Below are 20,057 nucleotides of genomic sequence, written 5' to 3' on the forward strand. Positions count from 1 at the left end.
GGTCAGTGTGTGTCATAGTGACCAGTCATTCCCAGTCATTCTGCTGTTAGGGTCAATTTGCATATTACCCTTTTATTATATAGGAGTGCCTGGTCAGCCTGGGTGAGGGGCTGATGGCTGTTTGCAGGCTGGCCACAGCCCCCCCATCAGTGGGGTCCCCACTGGGGTGCCTGCCATCCTGGGTGAGGGGCTGAGGGCCATTTGCAGGCTGGCCACAGCCCCATCAGGGTGGTGGGGGGTGCTGGAGGGTCTGGCCAGTCTGGGTGAGGGGCTGAGGGCCGTTTTCAGGCTGGCTAAGCCCCCCAGCGGGGACCCTCACCCCATGAGGGTGTGGCCATCCTGGGTGAGTGGCTGATGGCTGTTTGCAGGCTGGCCACAGCCCCATCAGTGTGGGGGTCCCCACTGGGGTGCCTGCCATCCTGGGTGAGGGGCTGAGGGCCATTTGCAGGCTGGCCACAGCCCCATCAGGGTGGGGGGTCCTGCTGGGGTGCCTGGCCAGTCTGGGTGAGGGGCTGAGGGTCATTTTCAGGCTGGCTAAGCCCCCCAGTGGGGACCCTCACCCCATGAGGGTGTGGCCAGCCTGGGTGAGGGGCTGATGGCTGTTTGCAGGCTGGCCACAGCCCCATCAGTGTGGGGGTCCCCACTGGGGTGCCTGCCATCCTGGGTGAGGGGCTGAGGGCCATTTGCAGGCTGGCCACAGCCCCATCAGGGTGGGGGGTCCTGCTGGGGTGCCTGGCCAGTCTGGGTGAGGGGCTGAGGGTCATTTTCAGGCTGGCTAAGCCCCCCAGTGGGGACCCTCACCCCATGAGGGTGTGGCCAGCCTGGGTGAGGGGCTGATGGCTGTTTGCAGGCTGGCCACAGCCCCATCAGTGTGGGGGTCCCCACTGGGGTGCCTGCCATCCTGGGTGAGGGGCTGAGGGCCATTTGCAGGCTGGCCACAGCCCCATCAGGGTGGGGGGTCCTGCTGGGGTGCCTGGCCAGTCTGGGTGAGGGGCTGAGGGTCATTTTCAGGCTGGCTAAGCCCCCCAGTGGGGACCCTCACCCCATGAGGGTGTGGCCAGCCTGGGTGAGGGGCTGATGGCTGTTTGCAGGCTGGCCACAGCCCCATCAGTGTGGGGGTCCCCACTGGGGTGCCTGCCATCCTGGGTGAGGGGCTGAGGGCCATTTGCAGGCTGGCCACAGCCCCATCAGGGTGGGGGGTCCTGCTGGGGTGCCTGGCCAGTCTGGGTGAGGGGCTGAGGGTCATTTTCAGGCTGGCTAAGCCCCCCAGTGGGGACCCTCACCCCATGAGGGTGTGGCCAGCCTGGGTGAGGGGCTGATGGCTGTTTGCAGGCTGGCCACAGCCCCATCAGTGTGGGGGTCCCCACTGGGGTGCCTGCCATCCTGGGTGAGGGGCTGAGGGCCATTTGCAGGCTTGGCTTAATTTGCATATAGTCACTCTGATTGGCTAGTGGGCATGGCTTAGGGCATAGCAAAGGCACGGTCAATTAGCACCATTGTCTTTAATTAGTGTAGATATGTATCAAATGTTAGCACTGTTACTTGTTAGTAGTGGAAATATAGAAATTTTTTTGGTGTGTGAACAACCTCTACTCTAACTTTCCTATAAGGAATATTGACTAATCATGTGATAGGAAGTAAAAAGTGCTTTGTGAGTTGTGAACTGTAACACTAGCTGTGCACCTGCAGGCCGCCGGGCGGGCCAGTTCCTGTCTCTTGGGAGGCCACTCTCCCCCTGGCCTCCAGAGACCTCTGTGCTCAGATGCAGCCAAAAGGAATTCTTGTTTTCATTGGCTAACACCGGGCAGAGGTCTACGTATCGACTGCTCACCTGGCTCAGGCCTGGTCTACCAAATGGTGTGTGCTCTGTGCCGCGGAGTCTGCTGACTCCCGGCGACCCCAGGGTGAGTGATGCCCTGAGTGTCCTGTGTCAGCGCCCTGCTCAGCACCTGCAGGCTCAGCCCACGGCTCCTTATGGAGCCAATCCTTCCCTTACTGGGCCTCCTCTTCCTGCTGCCTTCTGCTTCCCGGCATTACTGCTTTTCCAAGGAAGCCCGCCTCTCACGATGTGTCGGTTTAGTTGTTCTGCCTGCAGTGATGTTTCAGGCTTCACTTGCTCCTCAATGGACCTGCTCCTAATATTCGCCCCGACAACCGCAGGCACCCCCTCCACTGCTCCTGTTCCTTTGCTGGCTGAGGTCTGCATGTCAGCAGACTGGCCTCCCACCAGCTCTCAGGTGCCAGGACAGAGACGTGGCTGGAAGCACCAGGACCCTGGGCCTGAGGCCTGAGCTGGTCAGAGACGGGCAGAGCCTCCAGCTTCCCGAGGCTCAGGGCAGGGAGGTGTGTTCTGAGATGGCAGAGAGGTGCAGAGGAGATTGGAAAGCAGAACAGGAACAGAACAATTTCACTTTTACAAAGTGCTGTTATCAAGAGGCAGGGCTCAGGCATGGCACTTGTGCATCGCTGTGAGAAGGTCAAAGCGCAGAAACATACAGAAAGGATAAGAGAATTGAACACTTTAAAGAACTTGGTGAGAGGACAGATGGCACAGACATTCGGTGGGAGTGACAGCTGGAAACGAGACTGTGACAGCATTGGGGACCTCAGCGAAGGAGACAGACCAGGTTTCTTATCCTTTCTTTTGGTATGTGCGGTGGGCGCTCCCCGGCATCGGTTGGCAGCAGGCAGACTTTAGTGCCAGTTTCACCCTGCAAACACGCCTGCTGCCTCGGAATCAGAGCACCGTTAGGGCGAGGTCGCCACGGCCCCGGGCAGGCAGGGGCTGCCCTTACCACAGAGCACTCATCTGACACTTTGCTCAAAAAAGCAAATCGTGTCGACTGCCAGAGAAGCGGAGCAGACCAGTGCCACCTGCAGACAGCTCTTGTCGCTCACGTGAGCAAGGAGACATACGATGCTGTGGCAGCAGGTGCATGCTGAGCACTCTGGCCTAACTCACACCCGCAGCAAGCAGGTGCTGGGATGCCACGGGCCAAAAGCTTTCCCTGGCGCCCCCTGACCCGAGCTGCGTCTCCCTGTGTCGGTGCAGTCCTGCTCTAGGTTGCTAGCTCGTTACATTCCCTTGGCTGAAAGGAGAGCGCTGTCTCCATTTGAGAGCGCCAGTAGTTTGACTTCGTAGACGCTAGTGAATTTTCCAAAGTCAAACCAGAGCATGACGCTGGAGCGAGAGGCCTGTGCCGGGGAGCGGGGGCGGCAGCGGGCGCGGCAGGCACGCACTCACCTGCGCATGCACTCCAGGGCCTGGGTGAAGACCTGCGGGGCCATGCCGTGCTCGTGCTGCAGGATCAGGCACTGCTCCAGCGTCACCGACATGGCCGTGCGGTCCTTGGCGCTCTTGCAGCTGGTGAACCGGACCCCATTAAGACGGCGGCAGATCTGCCCACAGGAAAACAAGCCACGCTTAGAGGGCGACTCTGCAGAACGAGAGGCCCCACATGGGACAGAGGCTCCAAGGCCCCAGAGAGGATGTGGCCACAGCTCCACCCCAGGCCCAGCCACTCCCTCTGCACCTGCTCCCCGTGATGGAGAAAGGCACTGCCATGGCACCTCCGCCCTCCGGCTGCCCTGGGGCACCTGCTCCCACAGGAGGCGCCTTCCCAGCCAGGCCCTCTCCCTTTCGGAGGTGACCCTCTGTTCGTGCCCTTCCGGCTAGTCTCTTCCAACTCCGACACCACCATCCCTCACCCTTGGGTACGGGCCCTCAGAGGACGGGGGAGGAGCAGCAAGGACCGGCTCCAGGAGGTCAGAGCAGCCAGAGGATGTCCAGCCCATCAGGGCCTTAGGCCTCTCTGGCTTCCTCTCCTCTCCTCTCCTCTCCCACACAGATGGGGGCCTGTTCAGAACACTGCCCGAGAGCCACCTACTGACCACAGGCCCCAGGCCTTTCCCATCCTCCCCTCGCTCGGGGCCTGATGCAGGACGAGGCGTATGTGCCTCCTCACGCGTGAGGGGTTCCCAGATGGGCCCCTCTGGGCTAGGAAAGGAACACTCAGGGCGTCCCTCGCCCCCCGGAAGGATGTATTGGGTCACTTCCTCTGCATCACTAGGTACCATCCTCGGGACACAGTCCCCAAATCCAGAAAGCCTTAAAACAGAAGGGTAAGTTTATGGCAACCTCATTTGGCAGCACACTCATATCTGAGCTCGTGTAAGCCCACTGACCATCTCTATTTAGGCCACTTTGTATAAATAGTCATACTTTTTAGTGAAGCAACATTAATCACGTACGTGCACCATGTGACACGTATATGCACCAACTGTATACCATGTCACTTCTAAGATAAGGACACCTGGGAATTCCAGACCACCTGGCCACAGACTCCAGGCAAGGGTCCGTGACCGGGACCAGATACCGCATGTGAGAACAGCAGTGGCATTGGAAGCGAAATCCCCCATGCTGGACGATGCTGGGCTTGTGACCCGCTGACTCCAGAAAGATCCCAGACCCCCTGCAGGGCTGCACTGAGGGTGGCCCCAGACGGCTTCCCAGGCCAGTAGAGCCCGAGCCACGGCCGCCCCTGGGAGGCACCAGCAGAGAGCACAGTGTGGTCTGATTACTGTGTCCAAGAAAAGACGCCTGAGGCTCTGGCTGGTCCTGCCACCCGGAAGTGAGGGATTGGACCCGGCTGATGATATCCCAGACAGCTGGCCAGGGACCCCCTGCTTACACACAAATGAAAATAAATAAGATCCAAGCCCTGGCCAGGTAGCTCAGCGGGTTAGAGCATTGTTCTGATTGCGGGTTTGATCCCTAGTCAGGGCATATACAATAATCAATCAATGAATGCATAAATAAGTGGAACAGTAAATCAATGTTTCTCTCTCTCAAAAATCAATCAATAAAATATTTAAAAATAAAAAGAGAAAGCTTTAAAAAAAAAAACGAAAAAAAAAACAAGACTCAGAAAAGGAGGCAGCTCTTGTCCCAGTGAGGAGGGAGGGCCCAGGACCCGAGAGGCTTGACACTGCTGCCCCCACCCGTCTGTCCCCCATGGGATGCCAGGTGGACAACGAGAACTGACGCCCGAGGGTCCCGAGGGTCCTCCCACCTAGGAGCCAGCAGCATGTGCCAGGGCCTCTGGTGGGAACAGAAGATATGGGCTGGGTGGCCTGCGATTTGGACCTGGCGCAGGGATGGTCGAGCACTGCTCTGGGCGGTAGTTTTTCTATTCCGTAGCAAGAGAAAAAGAGCCACAGTTCCCACACAAGGTGGGGCAGCTCTCTGCACCCACCCTGTCTGCAAAGCTGTGGGGCACCCCCAACTGCTCATGGGGCTCTCCACCAGGGCAGTGGCCCAGCTCTCAGTGGCCCTGGGCTCAGCCAGGGAGGGAGCTGCGGTGCCTCTGGGGCCACCTGTGAGTCCCAGTGACCACCGGGCCCCAGTGCTGCGCGGGGAGTGTGGCGGGATGAACGGCTGGACTGCAAGCACCAGGCGCACAGGACACCCCGAGGGCATGTCTGAAGGGCTCAGTGCTTGGGAAAGAGAAGATCTGAGCTACACTGTGTGACAAACAGTGTGTGAAGACCGGGAAGGTCACCACGGTCTCCTCTGGGCCTATTGGGGGACACAGAGGCAGCGGGTTCAGCTGGTATTGGCTGTGCAGGCTTCTGAGGGTGAGGACTCGCATCAGCCTGGCCATCACCTGCCCGGGGACAGTTTCTGGGTCAAGCTTATCAGAATCCAGGCAGCCGGAAAAGAATGACCTCTCAGACAACTCCCAGAATCTGCGAGTTTGGGGACACCGCAGTGTCTTTCTCCCGTGTCCTAGGGGAACCCCACACGCTCCGCTCCTGCCCGCTGGGTGTGCTGTCCCTGTGGCGGTTACCACGGCAGCAGGAGCAGCGCGACGCCCTCCTCTCTGTGGGGCGCACCTCAGCAGCTTGCCAGAGGATGTCCACGTTCTTGTTCTTCCTGGCATGGACGTTCTGGCCCAGGAACCGCAGCAGCTCCGGCAGGCACGTCTGGCTCCGAGAGCGAGGCAAGCCTAGAAGGAGGAGGCGTTGGGAGCTGGTGCCACACCTGAGCACAGCCCAGGGAGCCGTGAGGCTCAGAAATGGCAAAATGAAGTTTCTGGCTGAAGCTGGAAGTTGAGTGTGACTTAAGCAAGAACACAGGGTGTATGGGGGCCTGGACCCGGCTACATGTGGGGAGAACGCAACGCCTTTCACTGCCATTCAGTTCACCTGCAAGGCACTCGCTCACTTCAGCCCCTTTCAGCTCCCCCCAGGGCCCAAAGCAGACACAGAGCCACCAGGGCAGGAAGGGAGGGAGGGCAGAGGCGACCCACCCAGTCTGCACACCCTCCCCCAGGGAGGGAGGACACTGGGCAGTGGCCTCAACCGCTGAGTGGGCTTGGCTATCACTGGGGATGTGGGGCGGGCGCCTCCAGCAGGTGGACCTGGAGTGGCCCAGGCAGGGTCACCCCCTCCAGCAGCTCCCTCTGCCACCATGACATCTCCAGGTGCTTCCAGGACCCCTCAGACCAAAGATCAGTCAGACTGCCACCTCCCCTGATAAACTTGGGATGTTCAGACATGGGGATCATCAGAGAAAAAGAGGACTCTCCAGGCCATGGCTAAGGAGAACAGCATGGTGCCTAAATCCCCAAATCAAAACCAAATACGTGCAATTCTGGGGCCTAGCAGCACATACAGTGTCCAGCACAAGACCTCAACCTGGTGGACATAGGACCCTATGCTCATTATCCCACACTCCTGATCTGTGCTCAGCGCACAGCACCGGCCGGTCAGAGGCCCCACCCTGGGAGGCTCATGCCCACGCGGTTTTGCTCCTGTAGCCGCGCCCCTCCTTGGCCTCATCACCGGGCCACCTTAACATCTCCTGGGGCCTTGCATCACTGGAAACTGGCCGCCCCCGAAATGTCAAGCACAGAACTCCCCCTTCCTGCCCACAGTGCTTGCAAGTGACTAAGATGGGTGGCAGAGCCCTGTGTGAGGCGGGTGGGGGTGGGGAGAGGTCAGAAAGGGACACCTGAGGCCTGCGGCAGTCCTCTGGGTGGGGGCGGGCAGCCTGAGCAGTGGAAGGGCTGCCGCAGGGGCAGGGAGCAAGGCGGGCAGCACAGGAAGGCCAGGAAGCACACCCAAGGTGACACAAGACAATCGGTGGGACCGACCACACGTGAGGAAATACTTACAATCCTCAGGCAACACTTCCTTAAACTGCTCGAAGTAGGAATTTAGCCGCACCAAACTCTCCATGTTGATAACTTCTTGTAACGACGTGTCGCCAAACCTTCGGGGTCACAGGGAGGCTGTTAGCGGCTGATGCCGCCCTCCTCCCGCAGCGCCCGATGGCGCTCAAGCTAACGCCACGCAAACATTTACTGAGCCACCCCATTCTGAGCACCTCGGCTCCCAGGCTAAGGCTGTCCCCGCTGCCTTGGTGACAAGTCTAAACACATTTCATCAGCAGGAGCCATGCACCACTGGTTACAGGCATGTCCAGGAGGCTATGAGAACTCCAGGTGCACAGCCCTCCCCCCGGCGGCACACCCGAAACCCCACAGTGCTGGCCCGGCTGGAGTCCCGTCCTCCCATCCCTCACGGACTCAGGAGAGGGGACAGCAGGAGGGCGATGGCTGGGGAGTGAGGACGGGTCCCGCACTTGGTGTGAAGGTGCGCTCTGTCTCCGAATGACCTCGCTCGATTGGACTGTGTGGAGACTAGCTCTCCTCACCATGCGGCTCACCCTGCCCACTTTGCAGGCAGCCAAGACGTGCCAGAGGCTCAAGGGTGAGGCAGAGGAGACCACCACAGGAAGGTGCAAAGCGGTCACAGAGACACGCAGGCTGCGACTCCAAGGCCCGGAGGCCAGGCCCGCTCCACCTTTCCCTGCAGAGGGGTCTCCTGCACAGTAGCCTCTTCATGGTCCAGATTCTTGCTCAGAGGCAGGACCCTCCTGTGGGTCCACCACAGCCGGTCTACCTGAGGACCACGCTGGCTTTCCCTCTGTGCAGCAGCTGGGCTTGTCTATGAGCTGAGGGGAGAGTGTCCCAGGAGCAAAGCAAAAACCCTGGACTCACCCCACCATCACGTCCTCCTCCACCAGCCCCCGCTCACTGCGATGTGGCCCTGCTTTCGCGGAGGCATCGGGAACGGAGCTGCCCCACACAGGAGACGCAGTTCTCCTCCCCGACTGGCCACCTCCCGGCTGCCATGATGCTCCCTCTCTCCCTGCAGTGGCTCCTCCACCTGCCCAACCTTCGAGGGCTCCGAGCCCAGCTCCATGACCCTGCTCCTGGCTCCTGGGCCAGTGCACCACCCACTGCGACGGAAAAGCCTGGCTGTCACTGTCCCGCTGTCCCTCTTTCTCTCACACTTGCCCAGCTGCGGGCCCAGCCTTCTGTCACACTGCGAAATCTCCATCCACATGACCCTGTCTGCCTCGGGCTCGACTCTCTCCAACAACCTCCTCAGCACACTTGTCCCCTAATGTCGTCCAGGACATGGCCAGAAAGTCATCGACTTAAAAGGTAAGCCTGACTGTGTCCTGCCCTAATGCTCTTCCATGTCTCCCCCCAGCCACACCACATGTGCCAAATGGAGTGACCGTACACCTGGGGGTCGATGGATCATTTAAAAGCCCAGTAGGAATATGGCTGATCATCCTGGAGACAAAATGCCCTTAACCGAGAGTTAAGAGACCTTTTCATTCTAAAGTACACACATCACATGATGGGACAGAAAGCAGGAAAGATTTTCATGTACTAGTGAAAGGTCACGACAGGTTGCACACACCCAATCCCCCCTCCTCTGCAGCACACACATACATGTACACACACCTGCAACATGGCTCTTCCCTGCTGCCTGGCAGGTGACCCTGCAGGGAGTTGACAAGGCATAAGCCTTTAGGACCCAGGTGACCCTCTGCATGGCACACAGGCCCTCTAACCTCGCCACTGCCCGTCTTCCTGGGACCTGGGCCTCTGGCCCCAGGAGTTTCTCCCTGCCTGCCTTGCTCAGGCTCCTGGACCTGGGATGCCAGGTCTCTCCTCTGCCTCTTCATTTGACCAAAGGAAGGTGGCTCATGCCGCTCCTGGTGGCCAAAGGAAGGAAGGAGGACCAAGTCCACCCAGCATCCGGAGCCTGAAGAGGGCTGAGTCCACATTCTACATCATCTCTATGTCTGCCCCAGCTCCCCGTCCCGAGGGCTGCACACGCACCTCTCGGCCAGCGTCTGCTGCTCGTTGATGCCCACGTTGAAGAGGACGGGCTGCACCCGAAGCAGCATGCCGCTCTGGATCTCCCGGGGCAGGGTGTCAAACAGGGGGCCCGGCAGAGGGATCCGCACGTTAAACCCGTCCCTAGGAAATGGGAGAGGAGGGGTTAGGCTTGTGATGGGGGAGAAGGGAGAGCAGGCACGGGAGACGAGGAAGACCAAGCTCTCTGCAACACGGAGTATGGGCTGGCCATCTGGCTCAGTGACTCCCAAACTGCTGGTGTGAACCTTTAGAGGATGAAATTAACGTAGAGGGCTATGGTAAGCATTTTTAAAAAATCTATGTCTCTACTGATTTTAGAAAGAGGAGCAGGGAGAGGGAGAGAGAGAGAAACATCGATATGAGAAGGAAACATTGATTGGTTGCCTCCCACACACGCCCCTATTGGGGATCTACATGCAACCTGAGTAAGTGCCCTGACTGGGAATCTAACCAACGACCTTTTGGTGCACAGAATGATGCTCAACCAACTGAGCTACACCAGTTGAGGCTGTGATAAGCACTTTTAACTGAATGAAACAATAAAACGAAAGTTAAGATTGCATGGCAGGGACACAGGCCAAGATGGCAATGTAGGTAAATGCAGAACTTGCATCCTCTCAAAACCACATCAGAATTACACCTAAACTAAAGAACAACCATCATTCAGAAGCACCTGAAATCTAGCTGAATGGAAGTCCTACAACTAGGAATTCAAGAAGCTACATGGAGACTGGTCCAAGGGGCAGAGACGTGGACCGGGCTGGTCCCACACCCACATGTGGCATACAAAAATCAGGAGGGATATCTCAGTTGTGGACGTCCCCCCTGCAGAGTGAGGCACCATATCTGAGTCTCCACCAACCTGGTTAAGGCTACTTGCCCCACCCTGGTGATTCCCTGAGACCCCACCCACACCCTACTTGCAGACCCACACAAGCTGTTTCCAATGGGTTTTCCATAAAACTGGCCTATCTTGCTTCATGCTTCAGACTTTCCTAAAATCTCTCAAACAAGCAGCATCTGGCCTCTATGTACCCTGTACCTCTTGCTAAGTGGCCCCAGGCCCGGCACTAGTGGTAGCCAGTCTTGATTCATAGCTTGGCTTCTTCTGGGCATCTCCAAGCCCAGCACAAGTAGCAGCCATTTGTAGATCATTCTGTAGCTTATACCGGATGACAAAAGGCAGAGCCCACCTTCCGAGAGGCCCGAGACAATGCACCCAGTGGTCAGCTTCAGACCATGCCAATTACAATGTGGGCACTTCCATAAGCAACACACTCAAGGGGCAGACTTGGAGAGCACCAAAGCCCCACTGAAGCAAGTCCTGCTCCATAGGAATGTCTCCTGCACAGCAGCTCTTCTACTGTAGTCACAGCTGGTCCTCACAGCCAAATGGCCTTGGGGTCAATCCCTCCCAGTGATGCCAACAGCAATCAAGGCTCAACTACAGCAAGACTGTGCACACAGCCCACACAGGGACACACCTGGAATTCCTGGCTTAGATGACTGGAGAGGCTGTGCCACTGGGCCCTACAGGACACCTAATACACAAGGTCACTCTACCAAGTCCAGGAGACAGAGAAGCTTTACCTAATACATAGAAACAAGCATAGGGAAGCACTGGAAGCAGCTGGCCTTGGTTCACAGCTTGGCCTCCCCTGGGCACCTCTAAGCCCAGCACAAGTGATAGACATCTGCGGATGACTTTATGGCCCCAGGAAGAACAGCAGCAGTTGACCTTGGCCTGCACTTCCCAGGAAGCCCAACAAGAGACAATGGACCCAGTGGACAGCTTCAGACCACACTGAAGCACCACCACCTAACCACCTCCACAAACAATATACGCAAGGGGTGGATTGCGCGCGCACCAGAGCCACGTTGAAGTAAGTCCTGCTCTGTGGGGCTGGGCCCTACACCGCTGATCCTCCACAGTGGACAGAGGTTGGTAGTTGGTGGTTGCAGCCAGTCCTTGAAGCTGATCAGGTGGGAGTAAATCCCTCTCATTGACTTGCCAACAGCAATCAAGGCTCAACTATAAGAGAAAGCTGTACAGCCCACATGGGAGGGGCAGTACACACCTCAAGTGCCCAGCTTGGGTGATCAGGGAGGCTGTGCCACTGGACCCTATAGGACACCTATTATATTAGGCCATTCTACCAATCCTAGGAGACGTAGTAGCTCTACCTAATACACAGAAATGAACACAAGGAGGTTGCCAAAATGAGATAAACATCTCCCAAATGAAAGAACAGAACTCCAGAAAAAGAACAAAATGAACATAAGCAATCTACTAGAGTCAGAGTTCCAAATACTGGTTATAAGGATGCTCAAGGAACTTACTGAGAACCTCAACAGCATATAAAAGGACCAGTCAGAAATGAAGGCTGCACTACCTAAAATGAAGAATAATTTATAGGGAATTAACAGTAGATAGATGAAGTTGAGAATAAAATCAGTTATTTGGAATATAAGGAAGCAAAAAACATCCAATGAGAAGAGTAAAAAGAAAAAAGAATGCAAAAAAATGAAGATAGTGTAAGGAGCCTCTGGAACAACTTCAAGCATACCAATATTTATATCATGGGGTGCCACAAGGAGAAGAGAGAGAGCAAGGAATTGAAAATCTATCTGAAAAAATAATGACAGAAAAATTCCCTAACTTGGTGAAGAAACTAGACATACAAGTCCAGGAAGCTCAGAGAGTCCCAAACAAGATGAATCCAAAGGGGGATCCAAGACACATCATAATTATAATGCAAAAGGTTAAAGACAGAGAGATTCTTAAAAGCAGCAAGAGAAAAGCAGTTAGTTACTATAAGAGAGCTCCCATAATACTGTCAGCTGATTTCTCAACAGAAACTTTGCAGGCCAGAAGGGATTGGCAATAAATATTCAAAGTGATGAAAAACAAGGACCTACAACTAAGATTACTCTACCCAGCAAAGCTATCTTTTAGAATTAATGGACAAATAAAGAACTTCCCAGACAAGAAAAAACTAAAGGAGTTCATCACCATCAAATCAGTATTATATGAAACTAGAGGCCCGGTGCACAAAATTCATGCACAGGTTGGGGGCGTCCCTCAGCCCGGCCTGCACCCTTTTGCAATCCAGGATCCCTTGGGGAATGCCCAACTACTGGTTTAGGCCCAATCCTAAACCGGCAGTTGGACATCCCTCTTTCAATCCAGGACCACTGGCTCCTAACTGCTCACTTGCCTGCCTGCCTGATCGCCCCTAACCACTCGCCTGCCTGCCTGATCACCCTAACTGCTAGCCTGCCTGCCTGATCGCCCCTAAGCACTTGCCCGCCTGCCTGACTGCCCCTAACCGCCTCTGCCTCAGCCCCCGCCACTGAGGCTTCATGCAGAAGGACATCCAGAATGACATCCGGAAGGTTGTTCGTCTGTCTGGTCTAATTAGCATATTACACTTTTATTATTATAGATGTTAATGGGTCTTTTTTAAGAAGAAGAAAAAAAGATAAAAAAATAAAAAAAAGGCAATAAATAATTACCTATCAACAACTGAGTGTAAAAAAACCCACAAAATAAATGAACAAGCATAAGAGAAGCAGACTCGGATAGAGAACATTTTGACAGTTGCCAGGTGGGAGGGGGGTAGGAGGGATGTGAAAAAAGTGATGGGATTAAGAAGTACAAATTAGTAGTTATAGAATAGTCATGGAGCTGTAAAATACAGCATAGGGAATGTAATCAATAATAGTCTAATAACTATGTATGGTGTCAGATGGGTGTGAGATTTATTGGGATGGTCATTTAGTAAGTTATATAATGTCTAATCACTGGGTGGACACCTGAAACTAATATAACAATGTATGTCACGTGTAATTGAAAAAAATTTCTAAGTGATTTCAAAAAAAAAGAGCACATGGAAAGTAATAAACTTAAGACACTATTAGTTCTAAGAATTTAAAAAATACTTCTACCTATTTCCTGTGATGACAGGCAACATGTCAGTTGATGCGTTGGAAGTGGCCTGCGTAACTTTGAAGGTCACGTTCCTCAAGTCCATGATTCCAAGGCTCATGTCCTCCAGCATGGCCAGCTCCTCACCTAGATGCAAAAGAGGGAAGGAAGGCTGTCAGATGGAGGGGACCTGCCACTCCCCCCATGGACTCACCCGGTCACAGGGTGGGGTGCAAATGGAAGGTGACACAATCAGGTGTGGTTGTGACGAGTGGGAGTGAGCGTGTGGGCAGGGCCTTTCCAAGCCTCTTCACCGGGCAATTTGCTTCTTCTCCCCAAGTAGATACTGGTATGAAACCAACAAATACTTTTTAAATTATTCATTTTTATCTTCTCCAAAGAAATAAGTAAAAATGGAGGTAAGGAGAAAAGAGCCTTTTTAGAGGGCAATTGGGAAATATCTATGGAATTTTAAAATATTCCTACTCTTTTAAAAAAATACTTTTATTTATTTTTAAAGAAAGAGGAAGGGAGAGGAAGAGAGAGAGAGAAACATCAATGTGAGAGCGAAACATCTACTGCTTCCTGCACACCCTCTACTAGGTCTCAAGCCCGCAACCCAGGCATTTGGTACATAGGACAACACCCAACAAACTGAGCCACACCAGCCAGTTCCTTTGACACACTTTCCTTCTAATGATTCAGGGGCTGCAGAAATGGGCCCACAAGTGCACAATCTTATATGCAAAGATACATACCAGCACTGTTTTCACAGGAGGGGTTCAGAAATGGCCCAAACGTCCTACAGGAAGTTGGTGCTTAGATAACCATCATCCCTCCTCAACTAGGAAGATCTCCCAGATGTGTAACAAACACCATAAAGCTGGGTCGGGGTCACTATGTAGGACTCTCATCTGGCTCTTTGCTACAGAGTTTGGTCATGCTGGATTTATTTGAATCAGCCTGTGTTACATGTGTAATCAGAAAAATATGCAGGAGAAAGCATGGGATCACCTGCGTTCACACCCCCATGAACCCCTGGGTCCCAGAGGCACAGAGGGCAGGAACCCCGGGTCTCACCGTAGGTGCTCAGCAGGCTCTCAAACTGGGCGAGCAGCCCGATGGTGTAGAGCTGCCGCAGGAAGCCGTCGTCGTGCAGGCAGTTCCTCAGCTTGATGATGAAGCCGCAGATGAGAGCAGTCAGCTGAGGGGACAGACACTTCCTCACCCAACGGCAGGCACCCCGGGCCCGAGCTCCTCTGCTTCCTCGCTCTAACCACGCTTCAGCAGCACCTCTGCCTGGGGGCCTGGGGGCCTGGGCCCCAGGGAGGGCGTGCCACGCTCCAGGCTCACTACTCTGCTGCTCCCAAAGGTACGTTTGGTTTTGGCTCAACCTCTGACCTGACCTCCCAGCAGTTACTCCTGGGCTAGTACCTCCTGGAAGCCAAGAATTAATTCCCTACAGTGAAAGGGTCTATATACTCCCAGATCCAGGCCAGCTCTGCCTGGAACTGAGGTGACACAACAAGGAACAGCAGCGAGAAAGGACTTGGCCGCTCTGCACGTCTCCTCCGAGGGAGACTTTCCTTGGGAAAAAGAGGCCTCCCGGGATGGGTGAGGACAGGCAGAGAACCAGCCAGCTCTGCACGACTGTTCCCTTTGCTAAACTGATGACTGACATCGATGACACCCGTGACATTCATTTAGCTCTTCCCTCCTATGAGGACAACAGGAACCGCTGGACACAGTGGTGCGCAGGCTGCAGAGTTGAGCGCCTGCTGTTTTGTAAACAGGAAGACAGATTGCCCTGACAGCCAACAGCTGGCTCCCTCTCTGAAATCCTTGTGGGGAAAAAGGCGGTAAAGAGGCTGAGCCTTTGGCAATGCCACCACACCCTGGGGAAGGAGGAGCAGGTGTGTGCCTGCCCTCAGGGCCCTTCTTCAGGGAGAAACTGGTCTGGCATCAGACCCTCTCCTCAGTGCAGACAGCTGGATGGGCTCCTCTGTGTCCTCCATGTCACATCATTGCAAAAGCAACAGGCAGGACACTTGGCCCTCTGTGGTTCCCAAGGCAGCGAGGAAAGGCTCCTGTGCCTGTGTCCTGAGGGGAGGCGCGGGCTTACGGTTTGGCAGAAGACGGCGTCGCGGCGGTGCTGCAGGCTCAGGTAGGCGGCGATGGTGGGCGCGCTGTCCTGCATGAGCAGGAAGACCATGGCCTTCTTGGCTTTGTCGCTCATCATGGCCACACAGTCTGTGAGTGTGGTCAGCAGGGGGTAAAGGGCCTCACTCCATTCACCTGTCCCGGGGAGACAGCGTGTGAGAAGGGAGACCGAAGAAGGAAGCTCTGGAAGTCTAACAGGGTGCCTGTGCCTAACCCGCACTGCCCCTCCCCACTGCACTCCCACCCCTTCTGCACCTAACTCCGCAGGGCACATGCTCTGCATGAATGGCGCCAAGTTCTGCCTGGATGGATCAGGTCGCTAACCTCCCAGCCTAAAGCTTTCCCGTGAGCTCAAATGCCAGCCCTCCTCTGGGACCCAGACACATGCCTGGTCTCCCAAACCTGCGGGGGCTCGACATGTAAACACTCAAGACTATTCTTTTTGAGGGAAACAGTAAGAGAAGACCCTGCAAGTCATGACTAAGGAAGAAAATTATTCTGTCTGTAGAGGCCAAGCCCCCGGTCCTCCACCCCAGGGCGCCCAGGACAGTGACCTGTTACCTTGCTTCTTGGCTCAGGCGCTAAGGACAAGGACACCCCTCCTGGTCCAGCCTCTGGCAGCTGTGCCAGCTGCTCCCTCCCCACGTCTGAGGAAGGATGGTTCCGCTCAGCTTCCGTGTTCTCAGCTCAGACATCCCTTCCTTCTGCACTCGCTCTCCCCGCCCCAGCCTTCCTGCCTGGTCCCATCTATTTCTAGTGTAGAGGTTTTTAGGACTAGAAGGAAGCTTTGACCCTGAACCAAAACAACTTTTTAAAAATAGAACCTCAGGGGAGAAAACAGAGTGAAAGGAATTTGGGGCTTTGGCTCTTTCTCCTTCCTATTTAGAGGGCATTTCAAAGGGTGAAGACGCCCTCATCAGTTCCATTTTTAACAGGTCACCAAACCCAGAAACAGGCACTTGATACCAGCACTGGGTGCGCCCACCACACACAGGCAGCCGAGGCAGTGGGACAAAGCTGGGCAGCATGCCCTCAGGTGCCCCCGCCCTCCAGGAAGGCCCGGCGCGTGAGCAGTGCATCTGCCAGGGGTGAGCTCTGTCTTAGATAAACACAGCAAGAAGGCCTGGCCCTGGCTCTGCTCTCTCAGACACTGCATTTGGCACTTTGTTGAAAAAGAAATGAGAGAAGTGCCTAAAACCTGCAAAAAGACCCCTACACTCAGTGCTTGATGAGCATGGGTTTTTGAAGATGTAGCTATTCAAAATTTGGCCATGACCTCACTGTATAAGTAGGCCCACTGTATGTGGACAAGGATTTACACTGTAATGGAAAAAGCCAGCTTAAATTTAGAAAGTCAAAGCAGAACGGTCTTAGCCAATAAGTTATGGTGACAAAGAACACTGGACCAACGAGTGGAAAACGTGTCCCGGGCCGGCTGCCGCCGAGAGGGGTTCCTCGACCGCTCAGCCGGGTGGGTTCTTCCTGGTGAAATGGGAGCCTGGTACTAAATCACACCCGAGTCTCTTCATCTAAAGTTCTCAGAGACCACGTTTTTGTTTCTTTGAAGTCTGTTGAATGCATGTCAGTTATATTCCGCAACAATTAAAAAAACTGATGGCAACGAAGTTTTAGTGCTCAAATAGTTTGGGAAAAAGTGGTGTCATGACTATTCAGGAAAAAGTAAGTCCTCTTAGAGAAAATGCTGCCAATTTTACTTTCTTTTCACTTAATATGCATATACATATGCAATTAATATGCAAATTATGGCCATTTTAACCTGAAAAATGCTCAAAATATATCAGTGGTCCTATCTGACTAAGCAAGCCGACTCCATACAGCAGTTTTTTACTTTGCCTACTTCTCATTCAAAAAAAAATCCAAAGAATGACTCAGCTTTGCTACCTTATTAAAATCCACTGACAAAATGGGAGTATACAAGCATGGTGAGCAGGCACGCGGAGTGTGTGCAGGAGAGGGTGCGGCTCGGGCCTGAGCCCCCGCTGCCTGTGCACGGCCTGCTGAGCGCTTCACCTACAACCATCTCCTCACCTACCCACAGCCGGGGTGATGGACTGGGGAGGAAATGGGCTCAGCGGGCTGGGGGAGACACGGGAGCACCTGCCACCTGCACAGGCGACTGACTCAACTCCTCATGGTTTCTATGACGTCAAGAGCTTCAGAGTAGGGGTTGGGTGTTATATATTTTGGGTCAATATGAGAAGCTAAAATGTAAAACTTTCAGACAAAATGAACGCCAGGGACAGTAATGACCAAAGTTAGGTCAAGGCATCTAGACGTGAGGGCTGGAGAGGGGCTGTCTGGCCACAAAAGAAAGCAGCAGCGACCAACAGGTGCCCTAGTGATGCAGCCCAGTCACTTTTGGGGGCAGCTCTTTACCTAGTTGCTAACCTGTAACACGTGCTGACTGGTAGCCAATCCATGGGCCATGCCTTTGCACCCCCGCCCCCCATTAACAGGGGAAGGAGGGAGGAAGGGAGGCTGAGAGGTAAAGTGTGCCTGTGTGCGTGAATCCAGACTCCTGTAAGGTTTGCAGGAAAAGCCAAAGGGATTCCCGGCTTAGTCCATTGGACATCAATTTTGGACAAGCCCCCAGCACTTGGGAAAGGACACAGCTGACCGAGCCTGGAGAGCTCTACCAACCGGGCGTGGTGTGTGCCCACCCGGGGCCCCACTAGCCTTCCCATCAGTAAACTGCAGGACACTGCGCTGAGGACAGCCCTGAGCTCCTAGGGGGCAGGCTTGTGATGCCGCCCCTTTCCTGGTCCTGACTGTGGGTGTGGTCCCAAACTTCTCCAACTCAGGCTCCAAGGAAGCAGCTCAGCATGAAGGCACAGACCAGCCCTGGAGGCAAGCTGAAGATGGGAAGCCCAGAGACAGCGGAGGGAGGAGGAGAGGGCACGGGCCAGGAGCGGCAACAGGGGCAAGGCACCTGTATGTCCACCAAGGCCTCAGGGCCCTGAGGGTCCAGGGCACTGGGGGGTGAGACCCCGCACTGACTTTTTTGGGAAAAAGAAACTATAAAAGGGGCTGAAAGCAAACTGGGGGTATGATAAGCCCAGTCAGATCAGCCCACTGACGAGTCAGGTGGATGGGAGCTGGGGCTGCAGCCAGCAGTCGCCCAGTGGCTGAGCTGGAACCACAGTGCCAGGTGAGCTGACAGGAAGTGGGTAAGTCCCACGATCGCTGGTTTGCTACCCTCTGGATACAGAGCAGGAGTCCTGCTAGCTCATGTTTACATGCAGGCAGGTGTGCAACCATCCAACGATCATCAGCTGTTTGGAGTTTGGAAGCTGACATATTATTCGGGGTCTCATGCTCACTCAGGGAACAGGCCAATCCAGGAAGCACAGTAAGAGCTGGAGCAGGGTCGGCACTTTCCCGTCAAGGCCTGGACAGGAAATACTTTAGGCTCTGAATACCACAGGATCTCCACTGCCATGACTGACCCTGGCACTGCCCCGCGAAAGCAGCCAGAGGCCGCACGGAGCACATGGGCACAACTGGATTCCAGGAAAACAGTACTGACAAGAGCAGGTGCCTGGCAGGACTCTGCTCAGAGCTGGGTTTGCCGACCCCTGAACTAGAGCTGTCAACGTTGATTACGTGCAAAGGCAGCAGAAGCCCCATGTCCAGCGCTCACTCCAATGGGAGCCACAGCAACCAGTGCCTGGCGCCTCGAGCTGCATCCAGACTCAGAAAAGAGTCTGTGTGACCACGAAGGTCACAGCCTTTGGGACTCCCTATGACCCAACACACTCCCTCCGGTGATGCTCCGAAGTCCCAGTGCAATCAAAGGTCTCCTTTACAAACGTGCACCTCCCTCCAGGCAGGTGACCCGCTGCCGGAAGCCCAATGCACTCACGGACATTAATCCTCTGAGACAGGTTTAGGGTGGGAACGTGGAAAAATGCACATGATGGCTGCTGCAGGCCACCGCCCCCCAGCCCGACGGGTCCCTCACCCAGCCTCAGAAAAGCTGCTGCGTGCCTCACAATGAAGAACTCCTAGACAGCAATGGTGTAACTCTGGGAGCACAGTGCTCTGATAACAGACTGCACATGCTAGCTGAGTCTCGGAGAGCCCTCTGCGACCCTGGGGCGGAAACCACGTACCTGGGCTGGATTCTTCAGGAGGGGGGCTGCAATCTGCACAGAAACGGAGGGCAACATGGATGATTAAGAGCAGCACACAGTTCAAGCACCAAACTCAACGCTTGCAGCAACTGCTTCCACAGCTTGCAGTAAGGTGGCTATCCAGGACAGCGAAGAGGGGGCCCGGCCTGCCTCTTCCCCAACAAGTCGCACGGACGCGCTCCGGCTACTCCAAGGCAGCCGATCCCCTTGGTGGTAAACACAGCCCGATTCACAGGCATAAACATTCATGTTGCTAATACGTCAACATAGAATGCTTTTCAGGGTGAGCACGCTTACATGTTACAATGTGATGGCGAGCCCACGTCTGTCACATTACATGTGATGGAGGCCCTGTTGGCTCATGACATCTGGAAGCAAACTTGAAATGAGAGAGACTGACCAGCCAGCCACTGGAGGTCCCACCGCAGAGCCACTGCCCTGCTGATGGGCGGCACTGGGCTGCAGACTGACTGCTGAGACCCAAAGGTAGGACCCAGGGAGGAAGCCAGGACACCAGGACCCTCTATGCCACTCTTTAAAATGCAAGCCAAATATAAAACTTTATGATTA

The 20,057-nt window shown here is 54.8% G+C and overlaps 1 protein-coding gene and 1 long non-coding RNA gene across 18 annotated transcripts in view; one reads left to right on the forward strand and one right to left on the reverse strand.

The window, feature by feature from the left end:
- LOC106725406 overlaps positions 1 to 3,238 on the forward strand; it is a 3,856-nt gene extending 618 nt beyond the window's left edge. The window contains exons 2-3 of the long non-coding RNA XR_001361295.1: positions 84 to 85; positions 1,516 to 3,238. This is a non-coding gene — a long non-coding RNA (uncharacterized LOC106725406). The remainder of the gene's footprint in view (positions 1 to 83; positions 86 to 1,515) is intronic.
- Positions 1 to 20,057, reverse strand: part of INPP4A (inositol polyphosphate-4-phosphatase type I A) — a 121,839-nt gene that overhangs the window by 9,980 nt on the left and 91,802 nt on the right. For 15 of the 17 annotated variants that reach the window (XM_005862211.2, XM_014536413.1, XM_014536406.1 and 12 more), the window contains 8 exons: positions 19,467 to 19,499; positions 15,296 to 15,468; positions 14,254 to 14,377; positions 13,194 to 13,320; positions 9,207 to 9,347; positions 7,179 to 7,276; positions 5,896 to 6,008; positions 3,245 to 3,399 (listed from right to left, as the gene is read on the reverse strand). In XM_005862211.2, coding sequence (XP_005862273.1) covers positions 3,245 to 3,399; positions 5,896 to 6,008; positions 7,179 to 7,276; positions 9,207 to 9,347; positions 13,194 to 13,320; positions 14,254 to 14,377; positions 15,296 to 15,468; positions 19,467 to 19,499 — 964 coding nt within the window. The remainder of the gene's footprint in view (positions 1 to 3,244; positions 3,400 to 5,895; positions 6,009 to 7,178; positions 7,277 to 9,206; positions 9,348 to 13,193; positions 13,321 to 14,253; positions 14,378 to 15,295; positions 15,469 to 19,466; positions 19,500 to 20,057) is intronic. The other 2 variants (XM_014536409.1, XM_014536402.1) reach the window with 1 other exon arrangement.

Source organism: Myotis brandtii, unplaced genomic scaffold (assembly GCF_000412655.1).
Source record: "Myotis brandtii unplaced genomic scaffold, ASM41265v1 scaffold1612, whole genome shotgun sequence".
Lineage (NCBI taxonomy): Eukaryota > Metazoa > Chordata > Mammalia > Chiroptera > Vespertilionidae > Myotis > Myotis brandtii.